The sequence below is a fragment of the Lycorma delicatula genome, chromosome 5, assembly GCF_047948215.1.
Source record: "Lycorma delicatula isolate Av1 chromosome 5, ASM4794821v1, whole genome shotgun sequence".
In the NCBI taxonomy this organism is placed as follows: domain Eukaryota; kingdom Metazoa; phylum Arthropoda; class Insecta; order Hemiptera; family Fulgoridae; genus Lycorma; species Lycorma delicatula.
Window position 1 is genome coordinate 78530462 of NC_134459.1, and position 13017 is coordinate 78543478.

The following is a 13017-nucleotide window of genomic DNA, read 5'->3' on the forward strand; positions in this document are numbered from 1 at the left end:
AGCGTAATATGTATTATGATAATCCAAAACCTTTCATTTTTCATTTGATTTTTGTGAAGATTCATAATGGAAAAAATTTATTGAGGTGTTTTTGGTGTTTGAGGTTTTTGGTTTTGAGGTGATATTTGGTATAAAATTTAACTTATTATGAATTTACGAAATAGATATTTATTTTTATATTTATAAAAATGAATATATATATATATGCGTGTGTGTAGTTTGTGTAATTATTATTATTATATTCAGTGTGTCTATAAAAACCATTTCAAGAACTCAAGGGATGATCCTCTACATTAAAATAAAGAAAAAAAATTATATTAACATAAGTCCGGAAACGCTTAGTATACTGTCTATCCACAATTTTTTATTTTTAGCAAAGAAATTTATTTCTCAGGAATGGTTAATTGTATCGAGCTGAAATTCCGTATACTGCTAGGGTATCTAAAGTGTACTTGTATAAAAATAATGAACCCGACATGTCAGTCCTTTTCAAAAATAGCGGCTATGTAAGCTTTTTATTTGTTAGTATCTATGAAAATGCTGTTTTATATAAATTTTATATTAATATACAATGTTAAGTGTTTTACGACAAAAAAAGATGCTTTATTCATTCAGATCTGTTCATAAATAATAAAGTTATCCCAAAAAATTCTTGAAGTGAGTCACTCTAGATTAAAAAAACAGTTTTCATTTCCTTTCGAATAATAAAATTAAATAACACGAGACGATCTCAATTGGAATAATTTTATTAATCTTATAATGTAATAAATTATATTAATTTAATAACATTGAATATAATACAATAGAATAATAAAGAATATCCCAAGTTTTACCTTCTCACACAATGTTTTCATTCATTCATGTTTTCATCAATTGCTCTGATTCAGGAATCTTAAAATTTGTAAAACGTGGTATATCAGGACCATCTCGATATGTCACAAAACACGTTTATGTGTGCTGTGACATATCAGGGCTATTAAACTATTTTATTTCGAATTATAAAGTCGTTGGTTTATTCTTAATGGCACACAAGAAATAAAAAATGAACTTAAATGAACTAACAATCTACCTTTTAACAAAAATAAAATGAATTGCCCTTAAATAAAATTGCTTTTAATTTTTATTTTTATTATTTTTTTTATTTTATTAAAATAAATATCTTTGTAGTAATTTTTATTCTATTAAAATAAAAATTATTACAATCATTTAGTATTTAGATATTTAGACGTTTATTAAATGTATTCATATCGAAAATGTATTGCCCAATTTGGTATGCATGAAATGAATATAGTTTCTAATAATATACAGTAGTCTTCCATAGAATAAAAATATAAATACAAATTTTATTTATATCTAATTTTTTTAATAATATTTAAAACTAATCTGCTTTGTAATAATAAGATCTGAATAATTTCTATTTTCAAGTTATGTTAAATTTTTATTGTATCATAAAAATTTGGATATGAACAGATTCATATAAACTATTCGTTTATCTTTTAAATCACAACTATTAATTAATTTTGACATTTTAAAAGAAAATTATTTTTTTAATTACATTTCAGTTGAATAAATTATCGTATGATCATTGTTGGTAAACTTGATTTAAATCGATAGGAAATGAAAAATTTTTAGAAGTACGATACATTTTAGAATGATGGATTTTTAATGTAGTGTTGACCCAAATTTGAAGTTGTCATCTCTTGCAATTGCGAGCCAGCTGGTTGGATATTCCACCGACTTAAGTTGTTTTCTATCATGTTGAAGTATAATATATATTGAAAGGTCTGATATATTGGATATGTAGCCTAATTTTTAAAAAAATAGTCTGTCGGGAATATATATCTTATTTATGATTTATATTATAGTAAGATATTCTTCTTTTTTTTTATTTCAACAATAATAATCAGAACGCCATAAAAAGAGTAACAAATTAATTCGCGGTAAAACTGCTTAAAGAAAGGAGATTTTAGTTGAAATTTCAAAATCCATAAAAAAATAGTATTTGTTTTGTATATTACGGTAAAATAACTTCGTTAAAACATGTAATAAATTATTTTATTATTTACAATTTATTTAATTCTTTTTTGCGAATATTCTACCTAAGTAAAAGTTCTCCACTCATTGTTCCTTCTCTAATGTAGAAGGTTTATTTTGATTTTTAGAAAAGATAGCAAAGGTACTTGAATACTTTTTCTGAGTTGCGATTTCGTACTGCTACCTTTTTTAATCACTTTTCTCTCTCTCATTACTTTAAATCAAAATTAAATTATTTCAAATATATTACAATACTTGTAAAATTATGTTTTTAGGTTTAGGAATCAATGTTATTTATTTATAGAACAAATACAGATAAATTGCCGAAATATTAATCTAAAAAGAGTTTGCTACGTTTATATAGCCAGATATTTATATCTAATACTATAGCCTATAGTATATATATATATATATATATATATATATATATACATAAATATATATAACATAACTACTGTATATATATATATATATATACAGTAGCCAGAAGGCTTTGCCCCTTGGACAAAATAAATTAAATATTAATCTAAAAAGAGTTTGCTACGTTTATATAGCCAGATATTTATATCTAATACTATAGCCTATAGTATATATATATATACAGTAGCCAGAAGGCTTTGCCCCTTGGACCCCCCCAGGGTTCGTTACTGTTACGGTTCTGAGAATAATACTAATAAATAACAATTAAAGTATTCAGGCATAATACGAGTAGAAATATGAAAAAGCAATTTAATTACAAAAAACAGAAAAGTAGTAACTATGGTAACTGAAGTTTACCTTTAACGACAAAAGACACATAACTTATTTCTTTTCCAGAAACTGGCAACTGTTAACAGAAATATAACAATGAAGTAAAAGTATTAATCTTTTTTAAATGAATTGCTTTGCAGTTCGAAAGCGCAATCAGTCTGTTGGTTCTAGCAAACAAATAGACAAACTTTCGTATATATATATATTATTGTATATATATATATATATATATTATGTATATATATTATTGAAGAACTTTCGTCTATATATATATATATATATATATATATATATATATATATAGAGAGAGAGAGAGAGAGAGAGAGAGAGAGAGATGAAAGTTCTTCCGATTCATAAGATATCATATGATATGTTATAAATAAATGCGAAGGTTTGTATTTGTTTATTTGCTTGCAACAGAATCACGCGAGAACCAAGCTACCGATTGATTTAAAATTTTCAGGGTACATTCGTGTTACCCCATTGAACGTTTTAAGCCGTATGTCGAGAACTTAGCCACTTTAGGATTGATGTTGTGAAATAAAGATATAAAGAAACAAGAATTAGTCCTTCTGCCTCATGTTTTATCACCACGGCAACATAAATATAATGAAGTAAACAGATAAGTCTTTCTTCTTTTAGTGAATAATCTGTAAAATATTTGATATTCTCGTAACTATGAGGATGACGAACACGTCGGGGGTCCAAGTCACTCTATAATATACTTTTCTTTTTTTTTGAGGATTTTTAGGTCTCAGTGAACCACTTTAATCAACTCTGGTTCGTCTTTTATTTATCTTTTTTTTTATTGCTTTTCAATACTTCTTCATTATGTCAGATCTTGCTTTTTAGAGTTCTTCTGAACAAACCTTTGTTGTTTTTTTCCTTTAATTTTAAATCTGGAGTTTGCTGTTTTAGTATTTTTATACTGTCAGTTTTGTTTCGTAAATCTTTTATTGTGATTTCTAGTTCTTGCATATCGTGTTCTTTTTATTAAATACTTCATTGTAATGTTAGTTGAATTGAATCCGGAGTTATAACTATTAAACTATTTCATGAATAGTTAATTTTCATTCAGAAATCAGAGTTAATATTAAATTGTGAAATAGTTAACTTCAGAACAGTCAATTATCATTTTATTAATTTTAAGAAAAATGTTAAAGAAAGGAGTAGCAAAAATTCAAAAGTAGTAAAACTAATTAATTTTTTATCTTCGGTATACGGTAATATCGTACCACATATTTAAGATCATTCGACAACCACATCTTTATCAGTTAAGATTTATATTAAATTTAAACAAACATAACTTAGTTTTCCATTTAGATCTCAGTATATTGTTTTTTTTTCATCCTCACTACATTAATCTCATCCACTATCACCAACCATGTTTTCATCAACATAATAATACTTTTTGATTTCTTTTAACCCTACCATTCTTCTGAATTTTAATCTTTTCAGTTTTTATTAGTTTTTCCGGTTTTATAAAGAACCATTAATACATTATTAAGCATACACTGTCTCCCTGCCATTCAGAAACTAAAAATCATTAATAACTCGAGATATTATTTCAATAAAATTATACTTATTACAAAAAAATCTTAATTGTATTATTTTCATCAAAGTAAAATCTATTATGTATTTCATTTTTATATTTTGTTCAAATATAATTCAAAACAACCGAATAATGTTGGAAATTGTTACCCGAATCAAAGCTTAAATTCCATATCGAAAAAATTAAACTATTTCATTCAGAAAATAATTTTTTGCTAAATTCCTTTTCCTCCAATTATAATAAAATTATAAATAAAAGCAATTAATTTCCTTTACAAGGACTCGAACTTTAAAACTCTTTACTTCAAAAATCAGCTGATTTTCAAAGATGAGATTTCTAAGGTTCGAGTCCTTGCAAAGGCAATTACTTTTATATAGATTTGATTGCTAGATTGTAAATATTAGTGTTGTTTGTTGGTTGGTATTCAATTAATTACACTACTCAGGAGTGGTACAACTGAGTTTGTTTCAAACTACATATTTACCGGTTACATTTACACTTACACTGCAGCTACGTCAGGCCTGGTAAACCGGAAGCAGTAATTGATCTTGCCTGTACACAAACACCCAGACGCGGCAGTAGCTGGAAAACTGGCTGGAAAAATATTTATAGTAACAGTATTATTACAAATAATTCAATTATGATCACCTCCTTTTCTCGTCTGAAACCCCTATATTTTTCAAATGAAGACAGCAGCCAGGCAGCCAGAAAAAAAAATGGGGAAAAGTGAAAACACAGGAATATAGCAAAGATGCCTTGGCAAACCGTGAAATAAATAGAAACATCGTACGAAATATTCAAAGTGATTGTATTAAATTTGGAACAAATTCTAAGATTTTGAAAGAAGTTAATCCCAATACTAAAAATATGCAGTGAATAGAGTAGTAGAAAAAAATAACACTTATAAAATATTAATTAAAACAAATTTCTTTTATATTTCTTGAGAAATTCTAGAAATGGCTGAAAGAATTTAAGAAACGAGACGCTGGATTGACACACCTATCATAACGGGAGTTCAAGTACTTTTGCAAGATTTAGAGATACGAGTATGTGTTGCGAGAATTCGGACGAGGAACACACAAAGAGATAGTAGTAAATGAGAAGGGAGGTTAACCATAAAGCTGTTTATAAAAGAAAAGTAGATGAAGGAAGTTCCTTCTAGCTGTTAACTTAAGAAGACCAATAGATGACAAAATTCGATGATACTAAAATCCAAGAGGTTGAATTTAAATCGCAGCCTGGAGAGAAAATTATTCTGAGACCCTTCTATTCTTTTAGATTTATAACTTCGCTTTGTTCCAAATATATGAGTTTTTATTATATTAATAATAAATAATAATAGTGGGTGGTTTTAACTCCAATACGATACTAAAGTATTGGATGATCTTTCTTTTAACCTCAAATAAAAAATAGATGAATAAATAAAATCGTTTATTTCATATTCATACTTGCCGATATTTATGGAAAAAAAATATATATATACTTCACCGTTATATGTATAAAAAAAAGGGAGAAAATACAAATTAGATTTTACGCAAATGATTTGTTAACTGACTGATGTGCATTAAGCCGAGCAAATATACTAAACTAACTGTTTGTTAAGGAAACGATTGATTGACGTTATCAAAAAAAGTTTGAAATAAAATATAGGTTGAATTTGATGATTATCACGCAACCCATTTATAAATTTGTATGTCTTTTTTAACTATAGCACGCAATTTCTATGTCATAATTCAACTTTTCATGTATCTTGATGTCTTTACTAATCTTAGTTGTAATCTAAAAAAAATAAATATACTAGCGATTTTTCCTGTATAGTTGTAAATAAAATTATTCATAGGTAACCTTATTATGTTTAGTTAAATTTTAGAATATGTCACATTTTGTTATAAGTACTTTTTTATTTTGTTGGGAGTGTTAACTTTCATTATTAATTTTTTAATTCGCTATTAACTTAAAATTTTCTGAAATGAATTATTCATTAAAATAATATTCCTTTGTTGAACAATTTTGTTTTTTATCCATAAAAAATTAAAAAAAAAAGATTAATATTATTTCCTTATGATAAGAAAAGAACGTTTTAATGTACATATTTTTAAAATAAACCATACTGCATTTTATAATTATATATATATATATATATAGCATTACCAGTTCTTTGAAAAGCTGACTTTTCTTATTGCATATAAAATACGTATATTCAAAATCTTCATGGTTGAAAAATGTGGTAATACATTATAAATTCAACATACTTCCTACGTTCTCAATTATTTGTCTCATGTATGTCAGATGTCAGACACCGTTGTGCTTTTCGTTTCTATCTTCTACATATCTCTTCCTTATACATAAATACAAGAAAAATTATTCGTTTATTGTTCGAACAAAATTTCTTTCATAGTTTAATATTGACAGAAGTAGTTCGGTTCCCCCCTCCCTACCGAAGCGGTCAACTATCACTGAAAATTATCTACTGCAATTTTTTTCAATTACAGTTGCTCGAGTCAGACTGTGAAATAGAAATTAATTTTTTTCCTCTCTATTCGTTACCATGTTTTGTTACTTTATGCTATAAAGTGGTGGATAAAATTGCACCACTTTGTTGCATAAAATAATTACTGGCTCAAATATGAAATCAACTTTTTTTTTTTTCATTTTTAATCATTTCTTTAATTATTAATGTAATATGGTCATAAAAGTAGATAGAATTTGCTGTGTAAGTCTAGATTATTTTCGTTTGCATGAGGAAAGAAATCGACGAAGCAATAATCTAAGAGGAAACTGAGGAATTTGTAAAAGAATTTTCAGTTAAAATACAAAAGTATTATCAAATGAAAGGTGTTTAAATTACTAATCCAAAGAATAGTAGGAACATTAAAAAAATTCGATATTTTTCTTAATAAGAAAGTTACAGCGGTATTTTGTTTTTTCGATAAAACCCCACCCCCATTTCCATTCCCATGGTCCGATTTTGGCTGTTAACAAACTCGACCAAGATTTACTAACAAGTTATTTTTAAGGAACAATTTCAAAGTGGTTGGCGCAAAGTTACGGCAGTTTCGTGTCCAACAGAAAGTGAAAAAAAAATATATATATATATTCACGATTGGCTTCGACGGCACATGGCACTTAATAACCTTGTAGTAGCCCTGAGAAGAGCTGTTGTTGACGTCGATTAGCTTCGCGGCTCGTTGTAATTAATTATGGTAACCCTGAGAAGGGCTGTTGTCGTTGAATAGCTTCGACGGCTCGTAATTTATAACCTTGCGGTGGCCCTGAAAAGGGCCATTTTTTGAGTTAGCTCTGAGAAGAGCTGTTGGGTCCGGAAGTTTGTCTCCGGCGAAATCGGGGAGTTGCTCATCCAATGAAATCATACCAGGCTTCCCTGGTGTGATTTCATTGGACGAGCCGCAACTTGTGGATGTTGGCATCTGCCGGGAGGTCCCACGTTGAGGTGGCCAGAGAACTTCTTCTGTTTTCTTCCATCTTCTTGATGGTCTTCTCCAGACGGTGGTCGACGACAAATTAAAATTTCACACTCGTTCACGCTCTTTTATTGCAGCCTGAGAGTGGTGGGAGAACTGCGTGGCGGGAGTGATGTTTGTACAAGCGCGAACCTATCCTGTGCTCCAGCTAACATCTGAGCTGCTATCGTGTTCGTCCGCCGATATTAAATTAGACGTATATGTGGTAACAATAAATGTTTATATAAACTTCTTAGCTAATGGTGGTTTTGGGGTCTGGGAGATGCGAAGGTATTTCGAAATTACAATAGGTAGCTTTCTTATGAAATAACTCTACCTAAAATAATTTAGCAATAATACTATATTCAATTAGTTTTTATATTCAATTAAATTTTTGCAACATTTTCCTATTTCAGTAATTATTTTTATTTATTCTATTTAATTTATTTTATTTATATCAAAATTCCATTCGTCCTTCTGTAAGGAAACAAATTTGTTCCACCGTATATTTGATATCTTTCGAGCGTTCAGCATACACTTATATTAAAATATACTGAACAAATATAGGCTGTCTATATATTATTTCAGTTTATGACATTCCTGAAATTTAGCTATAGAATGGTAGTTGAAAATTAAATTCAGAGACAAATTTCATGATTATCAAGTAGAAATGTGCTTTTCATCTTATTGTATAGCATCTCCACTCTCTTCTGTTAGTCCTCTTCGGTGGAATATGTAAGCAATAAATACTATATTTTTAGATTGTATAAGTCAGTAACTGTAATTGTAAAGTATGTATTTCATATACACACACACATATATATATATACATATATGTATATATATACACACACACACACATATATACACATATATATATATGTATATATATATATATATATATATATATATGTATGTGTGTGTATATTTTGTTCATGTGTGCGTTTGTGTGTGCACGCGCGCGCGGTATTTTTAAGTTTTTATATATACATTTAATTTCCAAATTTGTTATTTCACTCACCTAAAAATTTTCTTTCCAGTAAAGCTTATAAATTAAATTCTAATAATATAAGAGTAAACACCAACGTGAAATAGCAAGTTGTAAGAGATAACGATGGTCAAAAAGTTTTAATTGAAAAGAAGAAAGTTCTGTCGATTGTGTTTGATTGATTACACTTTTCCAAAATGATTTTAATAATACCTATAAGGAAAATAAGTATATAATATAATTTTCAAATATTATTCTAGTTTTACCACTTATTTTTACGTTTACTTATTTAAAAATTCATACCGCTCATTTACATTCTAATAGAAAAAAGGTATGTTACTGATAAATTAGATTACGTTAAAACTCGTTCCTATATTCATCTTACTTGACATGGTTTGTTGTTACCTGTTTTAGTATCTGTTTTTTAACATTTATATGAAATCTCATTTTTTACACGCCTAATTACTTACACACGCGCACACACACACACACACACACACACACACACACACACACACACATATATATATATATATATATATATACGAATATTTATATATACCAATACATATAAAATAGCAACTCATCCGAAAGAGGTAACAATAAAGAATAAAGAATGAATCTCCATCGACGCCAAGATCCGCTACTACAAGACCGTCATACAACCCAAACGATTATATGCAGCAGAATTGCTTCACTAACCAAACACGACATCCATCACAAAGAAAGCAAGATTCTCAAGAAAATACTAGACTCAAGGAAAACTGATGACAACTTAAAACTCTGAACCAATATGGAACTCTACACATCCTGAAAAACTCACTGATATAATCCGAAAATGAAAAATCCAACTCTATAGCCACAGTTTTTTGCATGAATGACGTAAAATTCGCAAAAGACATCTTACAAACATCAAAATTCAAAAGAACAATGGTTGGATCAACTAGATCCGTGAAGACACGGAAGAAGTTTTAATTATATCAATTATGAAGAAAGAAAGATCGAAACACATTTCGAGAAAGAAATCAAGAGTTTTAATGGGTTTCAGTAACTAACAAGCAAATCAATAACAAAATGGCGTAGTATAAGGAAAGAAAACAGCTCCATTCATAAAAAATGATAAATTACTGGAGTAAAAAGATTAAAAACCATACGTAAAAATTGTTCACGTGCTTCAAAGATGATCTGAATCAAAAAAAAGGTGTTTATAACTATAAAAGTTATTTTATAGCTGTAAAAATATGTTATTTGACTTCGATTTAATAAAAGCCAATATTCTTAACTAGAAATACCCAGTACCCTGATGAAGCGTTAGAATCTTTACATCGTTTTGCAGCTTGCTTTTATTATATACGTACAACTTCAATTTATACAAATGTTATTTTTCATTTAATATTAATTGAATTTTTGTAAAGAATAAATTAATTTTAATTAATTAAATAAACTTTTCTTCCTAGTTATTTTTAAATGGATCTAGGTTTATCTATGATAGTTGATAGTCAGAGCGTTATTATTAATTGATTGGACAAAGCAGTTAGTTGTCTTTTCTTAATATTTATAGAGATTCTCATTAAAAAATATTATATTTAATATAAGTAGTTAAATTTTATGACTTGTTTTAATTTTTTATTAACAAATAAAGTTTCAGTTAGCGTATAAGCTCGTCCTAATAATCTGGTTCACTTAAATTATTACTATAACTGAATTATAGCTTTCTCAGCAATTTTTTCTATAAGTAAAATTATTTATATTACATTTTATTTAATTTTAAGAGAGGCATAACGTGAAATTCATCCTCGCTTTTATTCATATCTCACATATTTGTTGATATTTTAATATATATTTAAAATTTTATCTTATAATAACTATAACTTAATGTTTCATAGCTTTTACTGAAACATTTAAAATTTTAGTCATTCTACAATATTAAATATCTTATATTAAATATTATGTTTTATGCACTTATAAAATATTTAATATTCTATACATATATATGAAATATTTAATATTCTTTAGAAATAAAAATCTCCTTTTTTTGGTTAATATTCTTTCATCAATCTAGGATACCTAGTAGACATGCTTTGTTGATAAATTATTAAGAAAACCTTATTCAGCTTCTTTTCAGAATACTTAATTAAGAATAGACAAAATTCTCAAAATTTCATTTAAAAATTATTATTCTACTATGTAATCTTATCTGAAAAATGAAAAAAAAATTATAATTACCGTATACTTTTAAATATATTAATTAAATGATATTCCATATTTAATCGATTGTATTCAAGTCTTCCCTTAATACCTGTAGGCGTGGTTTGTTAATAATTTGCATTTTACACAATAATATTTTTACATATTATTTAAAATGCTTGAATAAATCAAAAAGTATTTTTCATTTTGAATTTATAAATAAAAGATTAAAAAATTCTCACGAAGTTCTGCACAAGAAAACCACTTTCTGTTATTTTATTTTGTACAGTAGTTTTTGTATAATTAGTTTTATAATCTTTTACGCAAGAAATATAATCATAATATAAATTAAATGAGAAACTAAAAGACGTATAATTTTTATTTATTTAATATTAAATTTTTTTAAGTATTTATAAATATCGTGTAGGCCCTGCACACAAGCACAAAGTTTAAACTCGCTCAGCACTGTGACTCTTGCATAAGCGCGTATGAAAATACTCCACTACAAAGTTAACGTAACCTCAATTTGAGATTATGTCTGTTGTCGATATTAAATTGATCGTAATTGAAGAATCACTTAACCAGTCTTCATCAAATTTGCACATACAAACGTCAGATACACTATTTGCTTATCTAAAATTCAATGAAATTGATCTAGTAGTTTTAGAGATTATCGAGTCAGAAAGTTTTATACTTGAAGGTATTTTCTTTCATAATCTTCATACCTCAAAACGTCAACCCCCTAATTGTTGTCCAACCATAAGACCGAAAAAAATTACCTCAAATTGAGGTTATTTTGCCCATTGTTGGTCCTTAAATTGAAATAACTCAGAAACGACTCAACCAATCTTCATCATATTTTCATATGCACATCCTGACCCCATAGGGGAAGACAGTCTCCATGTGGCAGTTTTGGTCGCCACGCTACCCCTCCATACCCTTATGGGCTTTACCGGAGGTTATCTTCAGAACCTTGCCAAAAGGCATCTCTCAGCCTTGTTCTTGCCTCAGTTTCACATTCCCCAGTTACCACATGCGATGGGAATATCACATGTGGTATTCGCATCGCTGTGCTATTAGGAAATGAAGACTTTAAAAAAACCACATCCATGTCGACCAAGACTGAGTGACATGAAGGAACTGAAATTAAAAACACAAACTACCTACCCGATAGGTTTTTTCCCCGCTCTCCAGAGCCGGACACGTACTCAAACAGAATCTCAACTTTAGGGGGTGTCATTGCGTCAAACAACCTGGGAAAATAACCCTGGGCCCGGTTATGCCGTTCCCAAGGCACCATGCAGGCAGCCGGCACTCGGTCTGTTCTTGCCATGCCTCAAATAAGAAGACCCTTACCTCAGGGGGGGTACCTTCACCGGGACTCCTGTCTTTATGTTGCCTCACCTCAAATGGGGAACCACTGAAGAAATCCCTCACTAGGACTACGGTCTTCTTTTTTTCCCCCGACGGCTCCGGATGGAGTCCCTGCCCGATCATCGAAAGAGAGACGCCGGAGCATCCCACCCATCCAGGACGGGGCTGTCCCAGATAGGAACCGCGTGGTATCCAAGTGCAGCAGCAGACAATCCTCATGCCGCATGGGTAATTTTGTAACCCCGGCCTCCAGGGGCGTTTTCCATGCACATTACAGGAAGAACATCTGGCCTCCCGAAGACAGGCCTTTCTGACGTGGCCAGCCTCCCCACAATTAAAACCGTGTTCGGTACGGTCCGGGCAACTATACTATTTTGCCTTGTGCCCCGGACACTAGCAGCGGAAGCAGTGGTCCTCCAGGGATCGCCGCACTACTCTGCAGGCCACCATCCTATACGTACCCGACCATCTGCCAACAACTTGTCGGCGAGGTTGGGTGGCACAGTCACCGTCATCGATAGGTTAGAAGTTGAGTTCAACACGCAACCATAACACAAACCAAGAAATAAAAATAAACCTAAAAATAAAACTAAATAAACAAAACAGTACAAAAGCATCAAACCTTATAACACAAGCATATCAAAACCGAAACATAGGGAAGACCAGGCCGA

The 13017-nt window shown here is 29.5% G+C and overlaps 1 protein-coding gene across 1 annotated transcript in view; it reads left to right on the top strand.

Annotated features, from left to right (window-relative positions):
* Positions 1-11506: 11506 nt before the first annotated feature.
* LOC142325690 (nephrin-like) overlaps positions 11507-13017 on the top strand; it is a 575430-nt gene continuing 573919 nt past the window's right edge. The window contains exon 1 of the mRNA XM_075367722.1: positions 11507-11672. Coding sequence (XP_075223837.1) covers positions 11507-11672 — 166 coding nt within the window. The remainder of the gene's footprint in view (positions 11673-13017) is intronic.